Genomic DNA, 24,142 nt, shown 5'->3' with positions numbered 1-24,142 from the left:
GAAGGAGCTGTGGTGTAAAGAGGAGGGAGCACTTTTCTGTTAACGTCTTTGATTTTGCATTCCCTAGAAGCTGGCAACACAATTTTAAATGCCCATATCCCAGTCCTGTATTACGGGACCTAAAGTGGCTTCGCGTGTCTGTGCTGGCATGCGTGTTCGTGACAGAATGACTTACTCAGCACCTGGCCAGGTGCTGCTCCTCTGCTCAGTCAACAGAGAGTGAGCAGGACACCCTGCCGGCACTGTGGCAGGCAGTTTCCATCAGCCCCGCTTCTCTCTACTCACCTTAGAGGGATGAAGAGGAAGAAAAGCCCTGCAGGGAGTCTGAATTCTTTGCTCTCAAATGCTGGATGGCATAACAAGAGACTGGAATGCAGTCCTGTGAGGTTGGAACATTCTCATGACTCTTAATGATTATTTTTTTTTAATAAAGTAGAATAATATGTATAAGTTATCAGTGGCTGCTCCTCTTCACCTCTCCTATATATTCCTTGAAAGAAAGAAAGAAAGAAAGAAAGAAAGAAAGAAAGAAAGAAAGAAAGAAAGAAAGAAAGAAAGAAAGAAAGAAAGAAAGAAAGAAAGAAAGAAAGAGAGAAAGAGAGAAAGAGAGAAAGAAAGAGAGAAAGAGAGAAAGAAAGAGAGAGAAAGAGAGAGAGAAAGGATGCAGAGCATTCTCATGGAGCTGAGGGAGAGCTTGGGCTGCCACACTTAAGTTATGTGAATGTGATACATCCAGATAGGCCCTGCCTGGGAGGCTCAAATAAGACAAGCCAGTAAAAATAAATAAATAAATAATCTTTGTTTACACGTTGGGCTTTCTGTGCTATGTCACCCTAGTTGTCCGGGCATGAAACTGAGAACGTTGACCTAGGATTCAGCACACCAGGTATAACATCTTGTCATGAAACCACATAAATGTTAGTATGTATGTGCCTACGCGAAAGTCCAGCTCCCACTCTGGATGATCTATCCAGAGGACTGCAGAAGGCTCTCAGCTCCCCCCAAAGCAGACACCTCCATTTAGCCAGCTCATAGCTCTCCTGGCTTCAGCAGCTGAGCTCAACTGCCTGTGGTGGGACCATGGATACTGGGGGCACATGTAGGCACCTGCATTTAGATGGCTTCAGCTGTGAGCTGACTCCCAGCCAATTCAGTTGCCTAAAAATAGTCACCCGATGCTACGTGAGAAGGCCTGCCTCTCATTTGTCCCTCCCTACGAGGAGAGATCTGCTGCAGGTCCTTTGTCACGTCCACCAGGCCCATGCACACGCCTTGTATGGATGCCCTCGGCTTTCTCAAGTGTCGGTGAATGTGTATGTTTAGGTAGATGACTCAGGCCCCCTTGCTAATTCTGGGAGGCTGTGGGAGGTGGAGGCTGCAGATACACCGAGTTCAAAACAACATCACCACGGCCATTGCTGGCCACAGTGGATAGATAATGGAAAATCCCAGGCAATATTTATGCCAGCGGGAACATTGCAGAGGAACCCCGCAGGCTGCCTGCAGAAGCTGTGTCAGCCTGGAGATGCCTCTGTGCAGCTCGTCACCACTGCACTGCATTTTTCATCACAGGTCTGTCTGGGTTTGGGGCTGGATGCGGTGCCACACAGCAGCAGAAGACAGCGAGGCTCATCACCTGGGGCTCTGCACCCTGCCTGGCAGCAGTGCAGGCACCTGAGAGCTCTGTCTGAGCTCATACAGCCTGTGGGAGCAACGCTCACTCTGCATGGGACACCTGATTACTTGCTAGCCTTACAGAAAATTAGGAGTTAACTGCATCTGATACTGACTATTAAACAGTATTAGGCATATCAAGAACCCAGTTGCATTGAAAGCCCTTTTTTGAGCACTTGCAGCTTTCTCTTTTCTAGCAGCACCACCATCCACAACACTATTGGTTGATTTTTAACAAATTTGCTGGTAAACAGTCTGGGATACCTGGCAGGGATACTTGTCCTTTCCTCCAATCAGTGTAGCGTGCAGCTCAAACCATAACACGCATGGCAAAGGATATTGGTGGCACACTGCCACTCCCCTGCTTACAAGAGGTATTATTGGAGGAATTCAACCTTCGTGCTGGGGTGGATCAGATGGTTTATGCCACTCTGGATATTAACGTGCCATTGCTTCACAGACCATAGGAAGCTGTTTGCTCAGGCATAAAACTTAGATTTGGTTTGTTGACACAGAAGAACTTGTTTGTGCGTAGTTAGGACCTGATATAAAATTGTCTAACTCTCCCTTGTTTCTAATCAACTTCACCTCAGGTTTTACATAAACACATGATGAAGAAAGCTTCATTTTGAAAATGTGACCAGGAACACTCTTAAGTTTTCATAATTTGCATTATTTGTGGAGATGACCAGAAAATTTCCACTGGTCCAAATAACTTCATGTGCTTTGCCTCTGTGGCCTTGCCCTCCTGTTCCACTGCTATTCCCATTCTTGCTCTCGTGCCAGTCAGTGCACACTCTGAGTTTATCTTTTGTGGCAGAACGATGGGGACAGTGCATGTCACACTTCCAAAAGCTTTTGATGATTTTTCAAAGCCACTGGATGATCAGCTCACTTAAGCAAAAAAAATCTTATCACCTTCTACATATTCTCTTGAATGACAACATCCATGCTAAAACAGCTGGAGAAATGGCAAAACTGTTCACTGGAGCACCACAAATTGCTGCAGGGAGACCTTGGAAATTATATTATAGAGATTAGCATTTAGCAGTGACTGAAAGAGATGTTTTTATCCTTCTCCAAAGAGTTGTCCTTGCCTTCTCCTTTGCTCTACAGCAGTATCATATTCTCCACCTGAGAGTATTGATGCTAAGGGAGAGGATGTGCCTTGACTTTAAATCTACACCACTGCAGTCAAACAGAGCAGAAAAGAACCACGGATCCTCCCATTTCCTCTCAGGAATGAACACAGCCACTGCTATAGGAAATGAGAGTCTGGGGGGAAGTTCTGTCCTCAACAGCATGTTCTGTCAGAGGGAGGTCATTTCATTTCATAAGAACAGGGAGGAGGTTCAGAAAAGCTGTTGACAATGAAAAGCTAAAATATATGCTCTTTTTTACTTTTTCTTTGATGTACGTTAACGCTGGAAGTTTGAGTTTTCTTTTTTAAGGCCAATATTTCTAGCAGAACCAAAGTACATTAGTGTACAATATATTAAGTTTTCACTTTTAAAAGTCTTTTTGTAAGGCAATAGCTTTCAGAAGCAGTTATTGTTCTCATTTTTATAGAATATAACTAATATAGCAATAGGCTGTCTATAAGCAGATCCAAGAACTTCTGCTGCTGTGACTATACTTTCCATAGTGAACACTGTTCTCTGTAACATGCTTCTAAGCTATGATAAACCTTTATCTTTTCTTTGTCAGGCAGTACAAAGTGTACTATAAATTGTGATCAACTTACTAAGCAATGTAAATTATGAACATTAGAGCAATAATCATTCATTTTTAGACCTCACACTACGCCCACTGAAATCTATGAAAAGCTTCCAGTTGACACCAGTGAACTGTGAACAGAGCCAAAATGGTTTGAGCAGCTGGTCAACAGGGAGACATATCCACTCCTGGAGGCCTCTAGAAGACAAACATACTCATTTTTAACTCCTTCAGAGCGTAGGATCAGAGAAGAGGATCACAGTGTTACCTGTCATGTGGATGGCAAGATAGCATATGCTGGAGGAATTTACAGCTGAATGACACACCTAGGGGGAGAAGAGGAGAATGTGATGTACATTTAGACATTCAAGTTACATTGACCAGAAACATGTATGCACAAACGGACAATTTAAAGGATCGGGCTAGCTGACATCTCTTGTTTCAGCTTTGTCCCACTAATCCAATGTGGTGCAACTGGTAAACCACCAAGCCTTGATCTCCTTGAGCCTCTCTATTCAAGCCATGTGAGATCAAAAGCCCAGGTCCACGCTGGGAAACCTTGAGAGCAGAGCTGCTGCTGGCTCTGAGGTGTTAGTGTGTCCCTGCCCAGAAAAACAGTCAGTTTGTCCTTGTGGCTGTGCCACCATGATAAAAGGGCATGCCTGCGCCTGGAGGCAGCACACAGCAGTGGCCAGCCACAGCTTGTGCTCATTTCACACAGTTGAGGCTTTTTTAGAAAAAAAAGGATTAAGAATGTCCAAAACCTGAACAATGTGAGGGCCTGCTTCAATAAGGCTAGAAGATTATTCCAGCTGTTTGGGGCTGGGAGCCTAAAAAAGCTAAGCATGCCTCCCATAGGCAGTGTAGCCCCAGACGCTTGTATGTGAATGGGCTGGTTTAAGCAGAGGGCAGATCTGCAGCCAGTGCTAGATAAAAGGACACAGAACAGTACTGTAAATAAGGAGAGAACGATTATAAGCCTTAAAAATAACCTTCAGGAAACGCGTGGCTGCTGTTCAGATGCTGGCTCCTTTGTTCTGCTTACAGTTTTCCATCCTTTTTTTTTTTTTTTTTTTTTTTTTTCTCCCCTTTTTTGGTTTCCAGGACAAACATTGGGGCCGTGGGAGGCAGCGGTGCCTCTCTCGGCATTGCTCTCATACTCTTCAGAGCGAGAAGCTGCGAAACGGCGGGGACAGCATGTTCCCTGCTGGCTGCTCCGGGGACTTGAAAACATGTTTGTGTCAAGTCAGCGAGAGGCCGCCCGGGCCAGTCACGCCACCTCATTCCCTCCTTCCCTGCCTCCCTCTCAAGGCTGCTCGAAGGAGCCGTGCCGAAGTCCAAGCCTATGTTGGAGGCTGCTCCAGGTGCTGCTGGCAGTCTGTGCCTGCCGGCATGGAGCCACTTGCCCCAGCCTGGCCAGTACACCCAGCTCACCTGAAATCGAGCCAGGGCTGCAAAGGGCAGCTCCGGCGGGTGCCAGCCACCAGGCAGGACCAGCTGCCACTTAATAGCAAACCCAGCAGCACGGCCAGGCGACACTGGTTTATGTGTCCTGGTCAGCTAAAAAAGGAGCCTTCCTCCTTGTCGTCTCCAGCCAGAAAACCTCTGCCAAAGCTTGTGAGAGGATGGAAGAGGGACAAGGACATTAAGGGGACACAGGGTGCACAGCTCAGTGCTGGCCAGGCAGGGCTGGGTATGGCCTGCAGCAAGGAGAGGTGTGTGGGTGCTACGCGGAGGGGAACAGTGACAGCCAGGTGTCCGTGCAGCTTTAAACAGCTGGAAAGAGATGAAAGAAGAGAGCTGCCTGCCCCCCAAATCTGTCCACCCACCCTATGAGCAAGGGACTTTGTCTGAGGGCTTGGAAATGCAGGCCTGGCTCTGGGTGGCACAGGCTTGTGGAGAGGTGCAGCGGCTCCCTTGCTAGAGTCCCCATTTTCTGCACAGAGAAAAATAGAAAACCACTGTAAAACTCATATTAAAAGTATGAGCCCTGGGAGGCTGTATGCTGCCACAGGGAATGCAGTTTGAAAGTCATGAGTACCAAACATCACCCCCAAACGTGCAGAAGCCAACACGTGCAGGGAGGGGTGGCATGCTGCTCTCTCCATCTGCATCCTCAAGGAAATTCAGCCCCTGAATGCTGGAGCATGGAGTCACATAAACACTGAAATAATACATAGATGCTGTCTTAAACAACAGGTCTGGGAAGATCTTAATGTTCCTGTGTTAAGCCCTCTAAATAATTTCTTAACTAATCCAGCAAAAATAATTAAGCAATTGTCTCTCAGCTTTATACTGGAATGCTGCACAACCTGAAGGTCACACCAGGTTTGACTGCATTACGTACCTTTAAGACAGGAATAATGCTGTGGCACGTAATGTACTGCGTCTACCCAACAGCTGCAGATTGCACAGTCAGTGTCCTGACATCTGCACAAACAAATGTAAATATAAAAGTTTACTACTTCTCTTTCCAGCTGGTCAAAATTCCTTTAGTTTAGAGGAGTCTGACTTTGTTGATGTCTCATTACTGTCTGTGTGTGCATGTGTATGTGTAATTCATTACAGATTATTTTTAACTGTACCTTCAGTGTTCCAAAAAGCTGCCCCAAACAAAAGCTATCCAAAAATAAAATAAAATAAAATAAAATAAAATAAAATAAAATAAAATAAAATAAAACAACAACAAAAAACACACACATAACAACAACAACACAACAACAACAAAAACAACAACAACAACAAGCAAACCACTATAAGGTGGGAGAGAAAGAAATCACTGAAATTCTGTGGATTTACAGTACAGGGAAGGGCAGGGCTAAGGGAGAAATGAACCCAGGTGACAGACTGGGATCCAGATTTCCAGCAGGAAAATGAGAGCTGCTGGCACTGAGAGGTTTGTTCAGCACTGACACAGGCAGATGACAGAGTGCCCTTGAGTTCAAGGGAGCCGTGCACATTTGGAAACAACAGAAGTGACTCAGCTTTGGCAGGTAGATGTAATTCGATGGGTCTCACTGCAGCTGGGTCTTCAGGGTCAGTTTTGCTCTGCGTGGATGTTAAAATACCTATGTTACTTTCTGTCAGTAGACAGCTTTGCCCTGACCACAGTGTCATCTCCTCGCCTGGGCTCTCCAACATGCTGTGTGCTTGTAGCCTGCCAAGGCTCTGCCCTGCCCTTCAGCAGCACCGGCGTTTTTGTACTGCATGAACCAGTGTCCATGTATTTATAGGTCACACAATTCTGTTCCCGCTTTTAGAGAGCATTATTCTGAAGTAGACTTTCTGCAAGTGTTGCTACTCTTTTGTTCCCATCTATTTTTCCTCAGGTATTAAGAGTTATTTGTTCTTGGTCCCTGATCAACTCATGGTTTTTGTGGGGCTATCAGGAACAGGTAAAGGTCCATTTCATTGACCAAACTTGTCTGCATTCAACGCCCCCTCCCCAAAAATAGTCAGTAGGCTTATTGCTGTAGTCGGGCAGTGCAGCTCCCCATTGATAGTTACTACTGACATCACCTAGCTCAGTGCTAATTGCAGTACAAATAGCCTAAGCAGCTGTATCCATTACATTGATACAAGGATGAAATGCAGAGGTATTCTGGCACTAAGCAGAAGGCATCACTAGCCATCCCTTGCTGGAAATGACAGAACACAACAGTGTGCTAGTGGTGTAAAAATCATCATGTGCCCTGCTGTCCTCTTTTCAAATACCTTAATTGTAATTTAGTAGCACATAGAGTGCCTGTGCAAGGTAAAGGACTAAGAAAATGTTAGCTGTGTATTAAAATCAAGCAGGTCATTGGAATGCATAATGTACATAGTCACCTTTCCACTTCATGTGTTACGAAGCTTAAGACGCATTTGGAGAAATAGTCAGAAACAAATTTCTGAGCCGCCAACCAATTTCGTCTGACAGCTGCTGTATATAGCAATCTTTTCTGACCCACTCATCTGCTGTAGCAGAAGTCCCTGCCGTTCTTCAAATAGAGACTGTGGTAGATCTTTCCACTACTTTAATATAATTCTTAGGGAGGTTAAGGTGTCAGATGCTAGCTAGGCTTTGGCATCTCTGCTAATAGCATGTTCTGCACTGTCATTTAGTAGAAGAGCAAACCCTAGGGAGTACAGGGAAATGCTACTTCTATATCCTGAAAGTAAATGGAAATATTGCTGTGTCCGACCCATCTGTATCTTGCAGCATTTCAGAAAAGCAGCAGCAGCCCATCAAGAGCTCTGCAAACCTTCCAGCATACTGAAAAACTGGCATGCCTCTTTGGCTTCTATGAGTTTAATAAAGGTATATAATAGCACAGGCCACCCCAGACCGTTTCAATCTTCCTTCCAATCTTAAAGACTGAACTCTTCTATGTTTAATTTACAGGCATTTATCCCTTGGGATAAATGCAATGCCAAAAGTCTTAGCACATTCTGAAAAAAAAAAAAAAATCCTATATATGAATGAGCTGAGCCTCTGTGATCATTTTAATTGGTCCAGCAGTGCTTGCAGCTAAAAGTAAAGCTGCCACCTTTCATGGCAGACCAGACTTTTTCTCCTACCCCCTAATAATTCTGTTTCAGACATTTTATAAAAATAGTGCTCAGTCTCACTCTGTTTGGGATATATATATAAGTTCATGTTCGCAACCATTAATTTGATTCCATCAAAAGTAGTGTATGGGCTATAACATATTGTTCTATGGAAAGGAGGTGATCTTTCAAGATGGTAAGTGGTTCTGAATAAATAAAATTTCAGTGATGCTAAAACGCTTACGGGAATGTATTACTTTATGTTCTGATACTCTGACTTGGGTTGAAAAACTGTTCTGAATCAGAGCAAAGATTCGACTGGGATCTATCCCCAAGTCTCCTCACACATGAATGCATACACATGCCCATGCGCATGCAAACCTGCGCAGAGTTTGCTCTCTTGTAGTCAGGAGTTTTAGTCCTAACTCTTTCAAGATGATTCAGGCAGCAGCAGCATCCTCCACACAGCCCCAATGACAAGGCCATGTAAGATCATGAAGAAGGATGCAGGCAACCCATCTCCTTCCCCTGCTGGCTTTTCAGCTGCTAAGGGCAGAAAGAGATGGAGATCCTGCCTATGCCATGGGATCCCCAGGCCCTATATCTGTGATTTTGGCTTTGAACCTTTTCCTCTTTATAATCCAATCTCATCTTACTGCAGTTCATTGAGAGAAGAGCAGGGGATGTGGAACTAGTTTGTGCTGGAGGTCCCTTGTTCTGGAGGTCCCAAGGCAGAGTATTGCTGCCTTTCAGCCAAACAACAGACTGTTAACAGGTAGCTTGTGTCTGGAGGAGGGCTGGATGATGCTGACTGTTGAGTATTGCCTTGAAGGACTAGCAATGAATGCGTTAACAAAATGCATCATGCTCTAGGACCATTCTGTATGCAGACAATTGTTGATACTTAGCCAAAGTCATGTTTGCAGAGAGAAAACCTACTTGCCATATTTCTAAACCTTGTGCAACCCATGAGGTCTTGATAGATCTGCACACAGTAGGAGGCAACAGAGGAAATAACTCTCCTCACCTTTTACCAGCAACAGTGGAAAACTAGCCTGTCTCGATGATAAATGGTTGGCTGGAGGCTGAGCAGGAGCTGATCAAGATGTGCTGCTTCCTTTTCCAATGTCCCGAGTTGCCACTTTGCGGTCTCTGGCTCCTCTTCTTGGCATTAGGCTGGCATGACTAGCAGCAGCAGCGCTGTAGGCTGTGCTGTCTGGGGCTCCTTGTTCCAGCATTTAAAGACAGACCAACTACAAGCAGATGCTTAAAGATTTTGAAGGAAAATACAGTCCTTAACAGTGTTAGGCTGGTTTTGTCTTTAGTTTCACCTACATGCTCTCTCCGTGGATAAATCAGTAGGGTTTTCAGTCAAACTGGATCCCATCAGAAATCAGGGTACAGGTTTAAAATTGTTAAAAGAGCGATTTAAAAAGTGGATGTCTGTATTTCCATGAACTTCCAAATTATGGCTCTGTACTGGCCACAAAAACGTGCAAAGTGTCTCTGTGCTTGTAGGTGGCACCTTTTATAAAGCAAGAGGGGTAAAAAATGTAATCTGGTTGATGACTGTTGGCAAGTCATTGAGGGAACAGTGGGAAAGGTTTGCCAGTGGGAAAGGGCAGTTCAGGCTTTGTGCCCATGTGTACTTTAAATATCCTAACAGGCTGTGAAGTGCAGTGAAAATTTGCCAGATATGGCTACATTTCTACTGAGAAGCCAAATGGCAAAAACAATTCATTTAACAGAAAACACCAGGCAACCCTGAAACCATTTTTATGCTATTATTATTCAAGTTCAGACTTTCAGGTGTTACAACCCAGTCTCTTCTTATTGCCACTTGCAGACATCCAATATGTTGAAGCTTTGAAAATGTAAAAGCATGATCAGGAATTATATGACAACATGAAATTTCAAGGAATCTGCACTACGAGTAATAATATATGTACCTCATAAAACTAAGAAATTATGAGGTACCCCCATGCCTCATATGGGCAGCTCCATCTAGTGCATGGAAATAGAGTACAGTAAGATTAAAAAGGAAAGAACTGTTAAAAAGTAACAAATAATAAGGTTTGCTTACTGTTGTTCTTTCTAACTCCAACAACAGAAGCAATTAAAGTGCATCAATCGGGTCTTTTTTTCTGCGATGGGGATGTTCTCCAGCGTTTTTAACGGCTTGCAAATTCCTATGACTATAATCAGCCTGATCCCACTGTGCTCCCTGTCAGATACCACAATGGCAGTAATCTGGCACCTGCTTGGGTACAAAGCTTGGAAGTGAGGCTGGGTGCCCACAGAATAAAAATTAAGTGTGTTCACTGCAAAGAGGGAGGATCAGAGGGAATTTAGGAACACTGGTGACAGCCTTTTTTCTTCTCTCTCAGCAAGAGAGTCCTCACTACAACAGGTCAAAAAACGCTGCTATTGTTCTGCCTTAAACCTCCCTCTTCCAGATGCAGAATTTCATTTCCAGAAGCAGCCAGTGTGGGGATGTCTTCCAAATAAAGCCAGCTACCTCCATCTGTCTCTTCTGGGCTGCCCAGCTTGCCTCACTGTCAGACTGTTCAAAAAGCAACAAACATTTTCTTGCTTTGTTTTTGTTGAAAATCCTCTTTCCCATTCTTGACTTACACAGATACAGTGCCTAGAGAAGCAGTGGATTTAGATAACTCAAGCTTTCCCTGTCCTTCAAAATTCACTTTAGAAAAATTTCATCATTTTAGTAAAGTACAAGGACCTATGTCACAACTTTATTCATATCAGGAGGCATTTTCTCATGGCTTGTGCTCACTTTGAAATACTCTGTTAGGACTGGAAACAGTTAAATAACTATTGACATTGCCGTCTAGCTTAAACATAGACCTGTGAACTAGCATTCAGCACACAAGCTTTGATTAATGAAAACTGAGATGGAAGGAAAGCGATTCAGATAAGGGCTTGATTAAAAATATTGGGCTACATTAGAACTAAATTTTATCTCAGGATTCAAGAGGATGGGTTTGACTAGATATTTGTGATATTGATAGAACACTTGTTAGGCCTCTTACTGCTAATAAGAACTCTTATCACTGTTCTTTCTGCCAACAGAGTGATGTGTAATACTAAATAATCTGTACGTTTCTTCAAGTGCTATTATTGCCACTTTGCAAGACACAGAGGCACTGAACAGCTTGACCTCTCCTGTGTGTCTGGGAAGAGCCTAACGTGCTCAATAAAATGGGTTTTATCTGCAGGTCAAATCACACATTTGCCCTTGCTGCAGGATACCTAGTGTGTGCCCCTGCATCTCACCCTGTGAACAGGAGACAACAGCTTGGTAAGAACCAAATATTTCCTGCTGAGCAGGAAACCAGCACAGACAGGTCTGAAAGCACAGAGCATCTGGCAGGCCTGGTACAGCTTGGCCAGCACCTCTTCAGTGTGGAAACACCTTTCAGTTAAGGTGGGATTCTTCTCTCCTGTGCCTAGCTACCAAAATAAAAACAAAACCAAAAACCAACCAACCAACCAAACAAACAAACAAACACAATGTGGAATATAAGTGGAATATAGTCTGTGTTAATAGGCTAGGAATATTTTGTATTAAATGGACAGAAATGTTTGTGTTCTTCACATATCCCATCCAACACCATCCTGAGGGATGCACCTGTGTAAGCACAGTTGTTCAGCTTACATGAACAAGTCCAGTCCCTCTGCCTTTCTCAACACCAGGATGCAAATTTAATGTAGGTCACACTTAGGGTGGAAACAGGGACAGTTTCTTGCTAAGACTTACCCAGGCATAAATATGAATGCTCAGAAATTTCAGTGCTGTAGATTTTGATCCTGTTCACATACAATGACTGAGAGTGGGAAAAAAAAAATCTTACAATTAAAAATGATATTATTATGACAAAGCTTTATAAGGTACAGACAGGTGTAGTGAAGACTGAACTAAGACTGAATTCAGCATCAATCCGTAAGCAACTACTGAACTCCTGTCTGTGGTCATGATTCAAAGCAGTTCCCCCATTTCCTTCTGGGAAAGCATTTCTATGACTAATGGATGTACTACTTTTTGACAGTACCCTTTCTTTTACTCCTAAAATGACAGCTGAATAAAATTACAGTGAAACGGTACCAAAGGTTGCTTGGATTGAATCTAATGATATCTAGCAGGCAGTGGAATAAATACTCAAAGAAATGGAAGCATCACTGACAGGGTCATTGAAGCTAGAATGAACAAAGCATCCAAACACACAGCCCTGTGTTCGTATGGAGGGAGGCTGCTCCAGCTCTGCCTCCCTGCCCTGCTCTGTGGACTGCAGCCCCGAAAAGGGCCATAAATGCCAGCCCAGCTGCTAGCTGGCCGGAGACCATACAGAAGTGAAGGTCTCTGTGAGCCTGGAGCTCCAGCACCACGCAGAGGCGTGCAAATCTGGGAAGAGGCAGGCTGGGGCACGCAGCCAGCTCTGCTGCAGCTCAGTAGATTATCCCCTCTGGCTCCAGCAGCAAGTACTTCTTCATGGACACGGGGATGGAGAGTAAGGGGACGCCTCGGTGGCATCTTTCTGACAACATCACCCGAATAGCACATCTGCATAAGTGCATGAGCGACCGCGGTGAGTTGCTGCACACAGTGAACAATGAGTCGTAGAAATCCTGGTACCGCTGCAAAACACGAAAACAAAACAAAACAAAACAAAACAAAACAAAACAACAAAAAAAAAAAAAACACACAAGAGTATTTTAGGGCACTAAAGCTTCTTTCCTGTCCTCCCTTTCCCCTCCCAACACACGGTTCTTAGCAAGGGTAAAAACCTGTAGAGCTGCCCTGTCACCTTAAGCCGCTCACCGCAGCAGGAATTTGGTTTGGCCAAAATTATGCTTACCTCAAATACTTCGTGTTTATTATTACGCTTCATTATTACTATTTAGGAGAAAAAGGTCCTTAATGTTTCATTCTGTGTTCACATGATTATTTTTTTTCCTGAATAAAGCTGATCTGAAAAAAACAGTTGGTCTTGCAGTTCCTCTGGCTGCATAGCTCTGCATTAATAATAAAGATGATGTTCCCTAAGCATCACTGACAATATAAAGCAGACATTGGTATACTTAACTTCAGCACTGAGTTGAACATCCTGAAAAACCCTGGTATTAATCAAGAACTAGCTTTAAAATGGAATATTGGGACTATGCAGATTTCTGAAGTAATGGGATAATTATGTCAAAGCCCATCCCCCAATTTGGCACTTTGACAACATCTCTTCCCTCTTTGACCTCATTTTTCATTTAAATTCTCCCCTGTATTTGCAGCTAACCAGTCCTATGGTTAGAAACAGAAACTACAGAAACTTAACCCATGCAACAGAACCTAAATGTCTACCTAAATATATACCTTGTAATATGGTGCTTTTAAAACAATCGCTGACCTGAAAAAATATATAAATACACTCACTGGTAGATCTGAAGATACACCAGTCACAGCCAGAATATTTTGCACTTGCTGAGTGCAGGGATATCTGAGCTTCTGCAGCACCCCTGACAGGGAGTGCAGCAAAGGATAATGTCACTATGAGACTTTCTCAAAAAAAAAAAAAAAGTCTATTGAAATCTCCAGGTGACATAGAGATCCATTTATCTTCATTTTATTGAAGGAGATTCAATTTAAAACCAAAAACTTTTTACCCAACATAGCTGGAAAAGCAATATTTTTATTGGAAATAACTTTTTCTGAGAAACTATATTCAACTAAACTGTGTGAAAACATTTCACAAAATAAATAAATAACCAGCTTGTATGTCCAGACTGTTCTGAACTCTCTTATTCTCTCTTACAAAGATAAACTATTATTTAAAGCTACAGCATAACCCTGAACATCCCACATCACTGAAATTCCCACTGTCATCAGGACAACACAGAACAATCTGTATTTCTTAAGTGTTTTCAGCAGATTTGGATATGGTACCTATCTCAAAAGAAAAAATCCCCAGTTTGGGGCCAGCTTGTGTGAAGTGAATGATATTAAATGGAGAAGTCCAAATCCTCTTGTGTGTTATTTCCTTTCAAAAGCAATCTCAGTTTTCTGTGGCCAGGTACAGATAAATAAGCCTGGATTTTACTCAGTTACAACTCATTAAGAACTTACCTCAAAGACATCATCAGGTATGGCTGCTTTCCACTTAGATGTTGATTTGATGTGCTCATAAGAGTTGACGACAATCTCCACAGCTCTGGGGTGGGAATGACAGGCCTGTAGCACCTGCAGTCAGGATGTACAGAGACTATGAGCACCGCCAAGAGGCACTGGGGCTAGCCTGGCTGTGAGGACACACAGGAATGGACACATCTAAAATCACCTCTGCCTAATAACTTTAGCTCAGAAGGAGGAAATTGTTGCTCACACCCATGGAATAACACTTCACATTCACACGGTAGGATGTGCATTTCTGACCCACACAGCAGACAGGCTTTCACAGACAAAGCTGAAGAGCATCCCTCTGGGATAAATATCATCCTACACATTTTGCAGATGGGAAATGATAGATTGGAACCGAGCCCCGCTCCATGCAATGGGAGAAGGTGGAGGCAGGAAGAGGAGCCCCCAGGCCTGGCTCTCAAACACAATCTAGAAAAATTAGTTGTTTTGTTACAGATAGGACCAGCTCATCCTCAGCTCAGGAAGGCAAAAACAAAGGTTTAACATTTTTTTCCAAAGGTTCTGGTTGCTTGGATTGATAAAATTTTATATATACAGTGGAGGGACTGCAAAATTATGCTGAAGGCAAAAAATGAGAGAAAATGAGCCCTGACTAGAGCAAGCTTACCTCATTGCCTGATATAAGAAGGCTACCAGCTACAGTGCTTTGGGCTTTGAAGAGCTGCTGAAATTCTTTGGGAGGGATTTTGCAATTATTATTATTATTAGTAGTAGTAGTAACCAGCTATGAACCCAGGCCCAGAATTTCCCTTTATTTCTCACATTTCCTGAAAACAAGCCCAAGCTTCAGTGAGATCCATTTCAGTTTGAATGGATTTGTATTTCTAAAGGTCAGAAGTGGCAAACTGAATCATCTCAGCTGACCTCTAGTCTTTGGTTGAGGCCATAAAATATGCATTTTGTACAACCCAGTTCAGCATATTGGAGCCAGGTTTGATGAAGGCATGTAGGTTTTCTGAAATGAGAATGTGAATCAGCTCTGAAAAATTAGGCTTGAGCCAGCATTTAGAATTTGGAGTTTCAGGCTGATTAAGAGTGAATATGGGACCTGCATCTGGTTTCTGGCATTAGCAATGGCAATTTTGCTTCAGGCAAATGATATCAACCTTACAACAGATTTTGGGCATTCTGAGTCCATAGTTTACAGGACTCCTGCAAATCCTGGTACCACCAAACCCTGAATCACAGAATCACAGAATTTTCTAGGTTGGAAGAGACCTCAAGGTCATCGAGTCCAACCTCTGACCTAACGCTAACAGTCCCCACTAAACCATTTCCCTAAGCTCTACATCTAAACGTCTTTTAAAGACCTCCAGGGATGGTGACTCCACCACTTCCCTGGGCAGCCTGTTCCAGTGCCTCACAACCCTTTCAGTGAAGAAGTTCTTCCTAACATCTAACCTAAAACTCCCCTGGCTCAACTTAAGCCCATTCCCCCTCGTCCTGTCACCAGGCACGTGGGAGAACAGGCCAACCCCCACCTTGCTACAGCCTCCCTTGAGGTACCTATAAAGAGCGATAAGGTCGCCCCTGAGCCTCCTCTTCTCCAGGCTGAACAAGCCCAGCTCCCTCAGCCGCTCCTCGTAGGCCTTGTTCTCCAGGCCCCTCACCAGCTTTGTCGCCCTTCTCTGCACCCGCTCAAGCACCTCGATGTCCTTCTTGTAGCGAGGGGCCCAAAACTGAACACAGTACTCGAGGTGCGGCCTCACCAGAGCTGAGTACAGGGGGACGATCACCTCCCTAGCCCTGCTGGTCACACTGTTCCTAATACAAGCCAGGATGCCGTTGGCCTTCTTGGCCACCTGAGCACACTGCTGGTTCATATTCAGCCGACTATCCACCATCACTCCCAGGTCCTTCTCTGCCTGGCAGCTCTCCAACCATTCCTCTCCCAGTCTGTAGCTCTGCTTGGGGTTATTGCGCCCCAGGTGCAGGACCCGGCACTTGGCCTTGTTGAACTTCATGCAGTTGACCTCAGCCCATCGGTGCAGCCTATCCAGATCCTCCTGCAGAGCTTTCCTACCCTCGAGCAGATCGACACACGCACCTAACTTGGTGTCATCTGTGAACTTACTGAGGGTGCACTCGATGCCCTCGTCCAGATCATCGATGAAGATATTAAAGAGGACTGGCCCCAGCACCGAGCCCTGGGGGACGCCACTAGTGACTGGCCTCCAACTGGACTTGGCTCCATTCACCACGACTCTTTGGGCCCGGCTATCCAGCCAGTTTCTAACCCAACGAAGCATGCGCCAGTCCAAGCCAAGAGCAGCCAGTTTCTTGAGGAGAATGCTGTGGGAGATGGTGTCAAAAGCCTTGCTGAAGTCAAGGTAGACCACATCCACAGTCTTTCCCTCATCCACCCAGCGCGTCACTCTGTCATAGAAGGAGATCAGGTTCGTCAGGCATGACCTGCCTTTCATAAAGCCATGCTGACTGGGCCTGATCGCCTGCTTCCCCTGCAAGTGCTGCATGATGACTCTCAGGAGGATCTGCTCCATGAGCTTTCCTGGCACTGAGGTCAAACTGACAGGCCTGTAGTTTCCCGGGTCTGCCCTCCGGCCCTTCTTGTAGATGGGCGTCATGTTTGCTAGCCGCCAGTCGATTGGGACCTCCCCCCCTGAAGTTTGGGTCTCTCACCCCCCTCCTGTTCCAGACATCCCCTCTCTCTGTATCCCCGTGCTGTACAAAGCCATCCATTAACCTTGTGGAATTGCAGAGGATATATCCTGGCTGCTCCGTGGTTCAGCAGCAGCTGGTAGCAGATGTCAGGCTGGGCAGCTGGCCGTACAGATGTCACTTTTATGATGTACTGCAGGGGCGCACAGCCGTTGACATCCATGATGTTTGCCTCTGCCCCTGCCTCCAGCAGCATGTGCAGCAGCACGTGGTCACAGTTCCAGGCAGCTTTGTGGAGTGGTGACTTGAAATCCTCATCGCGGCTGTTCACCTCAGCTTTGTAGTCTAAGAGCATGCGGCAGATGAGGTGGTGGTCTGGGCTGTACGTCTGGTCCTTGTAGTGCAGGGCCCAGTAGGCCGCGCAGGCCAGCGGGGTCTCCAAGTGGGCATTGACGGCATCTACCTGTGCCCCTTGTTCCACGTAAAAGGCCACGAGCTCGGGGATACCCAAACGTGCGACAGTGTGCAGAGGGGTCTCCTCGTCCTGGTTGTTGGTTTTTATGTTCACGTTTGCACCTGCCAAGGAAAGATGATAGGAAAAAAAAATAATAATCAAGGGAACAGAATCCCAGTTCGGACAGCTCTCTGCTAGAGCCCTGCTACCCAAGGAGACTGTAAAGGATTGCAAACCCTTTTTTTTTTTTTTTTTTTCACATCAAAATACAATCAGCAAGGGTCAAGGATTCTGCATTGCTGAGGCCTCTGGGAAACCCTCAGAAACTTCACATTCTTGGATCCAGTTTCTGGTGTCATAGCTTGGCCCTTGAGCTGATAGAGGGCCTTTTCTGAACACTGCTTTGGAGCAGCATTCAGGTCCAAATCTCTGTGTGAAGTGCTTTTTCCTATAAATTAAGAACTGAAGGAAAAAGAAGATCTTTATTCCTACTCTGTAAAATAGCTCTGCTCAAATCTGTACCCTGAGAAAGCTTCCTGCAGCACCTCGTTGACTGTGAGCCTAGAAGGACATTTTATGATAGATCCATAGATTATTAAAATAAAATAAAATAAAATAAAATAAAATAAAATAAAATAAAATAAAATAAAATAAAATAAAATAAAATAAAATAAAATAAAATAAAATAAAATAAAATAAAATAAAAAAGAAAGTCCCCAGCTGAGGGTCTGGATCCTGTTTCCAAGCTGTTAACAGGACTGCTATAACAGCTCTATTTGTACCGAATTTATATTCCAGTTGAAGCAACAGCACCATCTACTGTGCGCCGAAGGGCAGCTGCTGCAGGACAGACGGACAGGAGCCCGGCCCCTGCCTTCTGCCAAAATAGTGCCAGGGCTCCGGATCTTGCAGCCCTGGGACTTTCCGGCTGCCTCCTTCCTTTCCATCCACCAGCAATTTGCGCTGAAGAAGTGCAAATTGCTGGAGGAATAGTTCTTAACACTGCTTATTAGAGGAAAGATCGGCGAGAGCCTGTTCCTGAAAGCAAAGCAGAACTGCAGTATAGTATATATCGTGTATACAATGTATATAGTGTGTGTGTATAGTTACACAATTTTATTTACTTATAAATAAATAAATAAATAAATAAATAAAATTGTTCTCTCCAGCCTCACGAAGCCATTACAAGGCCAAAGTTACACTAAAACCGAGCTGTACTAACGGAGAGGGAGAAAGAGGCGTGAGAAATTACCTCTGGGCTGAGTGCTAATCCCACTAAACCACGCTGAGCGTTACTCACGTTACACGGCCCTGAGAGGATCAGCAGCACAGGTCTGGAGGCGGTAAGCAAACCCGGGCACAGATCTGCCCGGCTGGCCGCTTGCCCAGGTGAGAAATGGTTAAACTGCGTTTACCTGAGCTGACCCGTGTGAGAGCACCAGTGCAGAGGGCAGGGTGGGAGATGCCAGTGGGAATCCTTGGGACAGGGACAGAAACAAAACCCTGTCTTTGGCTTTCGGGTGTGTGCACACTTGCCATGTTCTGCTCCAGACCTTGCCCACCTTGAATCTCTGTTTCACGTGGAGGTTTGTGTTTGCAGGGTGCTTTGGGATGAAGGCTGGCTTGCACAGTGCTATTATTCACTCACTGATGGGTGGGTGGAGGAAGCCTGCAGAATACAACCTTTCATTTGCAGCATTTTATAAAAGTACATTCGACTTTTAAGCTTTTCCATGGTAGCAAATTCAACTCCTGCTGTCAGGACTGCTTGCTTTGGGCAGGAGACAACTGGCAGTATTTATTTTCCTTTCTAGCAAACAAAATAATATGTATCTTTCCAGAAGAAGAAAAGTGATGTGGTTATTCATTTGGGATTTCAGACTGCCTTGCCCACAAAACATGCCTGGGCTCTACATCTCAAGAAAAACCTTCAAAACTTGTAGCCAAAAAACAACAACACGTGTTTGTATTTGCCATGGCACAGTGTGACAAATAGGGGAATCTGTCTATTTGTAACTTAGGGCTCTTGAACTGCCTGACTTTGCTGTACCCCTTTTATTAAGTCCTGAGACATTTTCCTGTGTAAAGGACACAGTGGAAGGAACAGCAATATACTTATCCATGAATTATATCTATTCATAACTTCATTTGTTACAGATGATCAACTACATAACATATCTCACTCCAGGAAAATTAAATTTTATATAATAACATTTTTTCCCCAGTAGGTACAGGAGTTTGGTAGCTGGCAATTAAGAGACTGTATGAAAAACTGCATGTTTTTCTCAGGGACAAGTCAAATACAAATTAATAGAAGAATTTATGGAGATCAAGGAAACGTGAGCAACAAAGACAGGGGTAGGGGCGCACTTTCATGTGAAAACTTTTCAATAGTAAATCTAGATGAAGAAGACAGAAACAAAAATAGAGAAGAAATTCATTCAGAGGAGCTCTTCTGCTGAAGGACTGGCTGGGCAGCAGGCTGGAAGCACTGAAATGGGAAACAGCCCTGGAGTAAGGGCCTGTGGCCAGGGTGAGGGGAGGTCAGATGGGGTGAGGAATCAGGGCAGGAGAAACTTCAGCTGATCAAAGAGATGGGGAAAAGAAGTCTGGGATGAAGAGGCGAGTCAGCTGGGGATGGGACGGATAAATATACGTACTTTGGCATCTTGCCTCCTAAGGCAAGCCACAAGTCATGCCCGCCATCTCTAGTCACACCGTGAGAGACTCTCCAGAGTTTTACCTTACCTCTCCAAATCAGCTGCTGGGCGCAAGGCATGGAGGTTCGTGTCGTACAGAAGTGCAGGGGCGCCTGCCCGCTCATTGAAAAGCAGTTCAGCTTAGCTCCATGGTTGCAAAGGATCTTGAGGCACTCGACATTTGCTGTTTCACACGCTATGTGGATTGCAGCTTTTCCATTGGGCCGGCAGTTGATTGTAGCTTTGTGATTGAGCAGGACCGAAAGACTCTCCAGATGCCCGTACATGACAGCCAGATGAAGCCCAGTTGCCCAGGATATTTTTAATTTGTAGCTAGGTAGCCAATACCCTGTACGAAACGAAAAAGCATTACCATCCTTGGCTAAGATTTTCCTTTGGATTATCCACCTACTGAGAACAATGGAGGAGGAAGAAAAGGCTGGAGATTTGGCTTAATTTGCCATCATTTCACCAGCTAGAGTTTAGTGCACACGTAGTTCTCTCAAGCATAACTTGATTTTCATTAGGTACTTTTCCTATGTGCACTGAATAGCCTGTCTTTTGGAGAGATAATTCCATGTAGATGTACTCCAAAGGCAGCTTTTGTTTTTCTGGTGACCTCTGGAGACTGAATGATGATGATGATAATAATAACAATATTATTATAACAATAATAACAATGCAAATATAGTAATATTTATATAATAATAATAACAATAATAGTAAAGGCTTAGTGCATTTGAAATGCCACTAGCTAAAAATACAGGGGAAATGGGCTCTTCAGTCTGCCAACAGCTAAACAAATAAGAATAAAAAGGAGTAAGTTGGAATAAGAAGGCAGTATTTACTCAGGCCAGTGACTCAACAGACAGCTTATCCTGCTGTTTCTGCGTGGGAGACTGCAGGATCATGCATGTCAGGAGCTGGATTCAGACTCCTAGTGATGCATTGCACATAGATGACCCGTGGCAATGTGGCTGCAGCTGTATCACAGACCTTCTGCCAACTACTGCCCCTGAGGAGCACGGAGTGAGGAGTTTTGATGTAGATGTAAACTTGGTGGAAGAGCCAAATAGAAGCAGGGGCAGCTTAGTATGAAATTTGGCTCCAAAATGTTCAGATTTTTCACAGATTTTTTTTTTTTAACTTATAAACAGGTGTAAGACCAATATTTGTTCCCAAGATAGGACTACATGTTTAATGCAGTCTCTGAAGTGATTACTATAATCATTTGTTAAAAAAAAATTATAAATAAATCTGTGCAGAAGAGCAGGATAAATCTGAAACTTTTCTTTCTCTTTATTTTTTTTTTTTTTTTAGGTACAGCAGCTGCTTCTTAGCTAGAATGTGCCTATAAAATTTTCTGGGTTTGATTTATTTATATCTACTTGGACAAATGCCTGGTTAAATACTGTTATCAAGAAAAAGAAAAATGCTGCAGATGTATAATGAGGCCAAATTAATTCAGACCTTTGTTTTTGAGTCTTTAGTTTTATACAGTTTTTCCACCTTAATTTCTCCTAGATACAATTTTTGCAGGAATCATATGTACTGCATTAGACAGGAAGAGAGATGGAGAGGAAGGAAGGAGACAGAAACAAACCACTGGTGGCAGAGAGAAACACCTTTTTCATCATTTGTCCGCAAACTGGGTGCCAGGTAGGTGGGCTGTATCCCAGAGTCTATGCACGCAGCACAGCAGGATGCTGAAACTGGATCCCCAACTGAACTCACATTTGGTGTTCCCCCTTGCTACCAGCCTGATCCCACACTGGGGTGGGCCTGAAGATATGTAGATGCCAGCCATAAATGATGTGAACAGCAGGACAGTGATCCTTAAAAGCCAAGTTACCCCTTTATACAGCCACAGCTTTCCTGCCTGAGACCACCCTTTATTTCCTTTACTTGTGCTGCTGCAGGTGAGCATCTCCCACATCCCCTGCCCAAACCCACAGACATCCCTGAGCCCAAGGGGATGGGACCTGGCACTGAGCAGGAAGAAGACACAGGCTTTGCAGGAGGCCTCTTTAAGCTCATCTGTTTCTTGGGGTGGAAACTAGCAATGGTGCACGAAAGGCCAGTGTCCTTGGCAGCTCTCAGCCTCTTTTGCAAGAGAGGAAGCCCCTCCGACACCCATGGCATCTCCTTCCCACTGCATTGCTTACAGCAGAGCTCAAGTTGTTTGAATGGCAGAGCTTAATTTTTCTCCCCTCTCCCTCCCCAAGGAAATCCCCCTCTTAAATCATGGTTATCTGGGATTCAGAACAAAGGCAAAATTTGCATTGTAGCTGACAGGGTGCCTTCTGCCTTTCAGAAAGACACAGCAGGTATACTGCTGTGATTTAGGCAATAGGGTGCATTTATCTCTTTCTCCAAAAGAAACGAGTTAATTCTTGCTGCCAAATGATCTACAATTAAAAATCCCATAGTCTTAAACTACAACCAGAACACATTTTAGCCTGCTGAGGGCAGAAGAGCAGATATTTTAGGATACACTCATCATTGTGTGGGTTAGCTCAGATGCTGTCCCCAAGGGAAGTAAGTCATGACTGCATCATCCTCACCCTTATGGAACCAAAAGAACAGCTGTTCGCTAAATAAGAGGTAAACACAGAACAGGGGAAGGGGTGGGATGTTGTCCCTCCCTTATGCCACAGGGGGAAAAAAAAAAAAAAGTGCATTTGCTGTGCTGCTGAGACTGGAGGTGTTTATCTCCACGTATGCCTAACTTCCTAACTTCTGGCAAAAGTTGGTCATTGCTGCTTTTCAGATACTCATGAGGAGTCTGTTAGCAAGTAGGTAATGAAGTCTATTGATTTCAGCAGACAGCAAACTTGTTTCATTGTTTTGAACTGTAAGTTTCTGGAAACTCAGTATCTGGCTGACAGCTGGTTTGGATTTTCTACCTTCCAGAACAGCTGAAATGTCTTCTCTGTTTTTGTTTTTGTTTTTTAATTATTATTTTTAATTTTAAGCCAAAATATTTTGATAAACCAGCAAATCCTCACTTTCTGTGAGCTTGAAAAACACAGCTCCTCCTATCCAGCAACATTCAAGGTCCATAGGTTTTCTTTAGCTCTCCTAAGCCAAGAAGAATTCACTGTACTACTATTGTAAACTGCAAATGGAAGAGACTGAACATTTTGTTTCTGAACTGTCTGTTTATGTGTTGGGGAACATGCAAGACATTTGTACACCACACTTAGCCTTTGTGTGTCTATTCTGGGCTTTGCAGTCTAATTCTCTGCAAGGAGATGGCAAAGGACCCCTCTTTCTGGACTTCCCTAAAGCTACAGCAGCTGCCCTGGTGGCGTGGAGGCTGGTGCTGGTGTCTGGCCTGCCCTGCACCAAGCCCTGCAGCACAGCTGATAAGCTCCCCTCCAGTGACCGTGGCCGTATGAGCCTCCTGACATTGCTGCCTGTGAGTCAACTTAGGCTGCAGCTTTAGGAGAGGCATGAGGCCACAGTTCCTGGAAAACTACCTGAACCCATCTACTTCCTGGCTTGTGAGTGCTGCCACGTTTACCTTGTTTATAGGATGCCAGGATCAGGTTTTCATCTTCCACTTCAAACACCGTGTCCACATCTATTTTCTTTTGGTTCAAGAGCTCTTCCAGTGTCTCATAGTCATTGGACTTCAGGGCTTCAAGGAAAGCCTTTTTCACCAACTTTGCAGCTGCATTTCGAGTCATTTTCCTCTCCGTGTTCTCTCCTTCTTTGCATGTCTCCTCCAGATCCATTTCCAAATGTATTTATTTGTGCTGTGAAGAGGGGTACACTGAGGTCCCTATAGCGCAGTTACATGCTGAAGTTCCTGAAGACCAGAAGGTAATTTTATCACTTGGTCATGCTGATCTGCTTGTTCTATTTATATGAGGAGCATTTCAGGCATTGAAATACCACTCTTAGATATCACCACACTCTTTTTGTGAAAGTAAGGACAGACACACTAGCAATAAAACCAGAATAAGAGATATCTCTACAGGCTTTATACACATTAAGCTTCACTAACCACGTGGCCGCCCTCTGCTCCTGCCATGCACTCACATTAAAAGACACTACGTCCTTGGTGCTGTTTCTCAGCTGGAGAAATACTTATATTTCCTTTCATAGTTACCATTAGTGATTTATTGACTGAAGAGGGATGTGGTGCTCGCTCTGCAGAAGCCTTTTAGCTAATGCATTTCAGAAAGAAAAAAAAAATCCAAGGGACTCTTCTTGTGGGAGGCAGCTCTTTCTTCTCCAGGA

At 44.3% G+C, this 24,142-nt stretch overlaps 1 protein-coding gene across 1 annotated transcript; it reads right to left on the bottom strand.

Annotated features, from left to right (window-relative positions):
* Nucleotides 1–11,655: 11,655 nt before the first annotated feature.
* On the bottom strand, nucleotides 11,656–23,649 carry ASB4 (ankyrin repeat and SOCS box containing 4). The gene is made up of 5 exons (XM_082753175.1): nucleotides 23,421–23,649; nucleotides 19,944–20,243; nucleotides 16,827–17,317; nucleotides 14,051–14,164; nucleotides 11,656–12,573 (listed from the first exon to the last, which is right to left on the bottom strand). Exons 1-5 carry the CDS (start codon nucleotides 23,632–23,634, stop codon nucleotides 12,385–12,387), a joined length of 1,308 nt encoding a protein of 435 aa, XP_082609301.1. The 5' UTR covers nucleotides 23,635–23,649; the 3' UTR covers nucleotides 11,656–12,384.
* Between the last annotated feature and the right edge of the window lie 493 nt (nucleotides 23,650–24,142).

This window comes from Aythya marila (genome assembly GCF_965140915.1).
Source record: "Aythya marila genome assembly, chromosome: 2".
Classification (NCBI taxonomy): Eukaryota; Metazoa; Chordata; class Aves; order Anseriformes; family Anatidae; genus Aythya; species Aythya marila.
This window is presented reverse-complemented; position numbering and strand designations above follow the sequence as displayed.

Coding starts and splice junctions, on each gene's coding strand:
- ASB4 (XM_082753175.1), bottom strand. CDS start 23,634: ATGGATCTGGAGGAGACATGCAAAGAAGGAGAGAACACGGAGAGGAAA. Junction 20,244..23,420: donor CCTGGCATCCTATAAACAAG/GTAAACGTGGCA, acceptor CGTTTCGTACAG/GGTATTGGCTACCTAGCTAC. Junction 14,165..16,826: donor ATCCTCTGCAATTCCACAAG/GTTAATGGATGG, acceptor TCCTGACTGCAG/GTGCTACAGGCCTGTCATTC.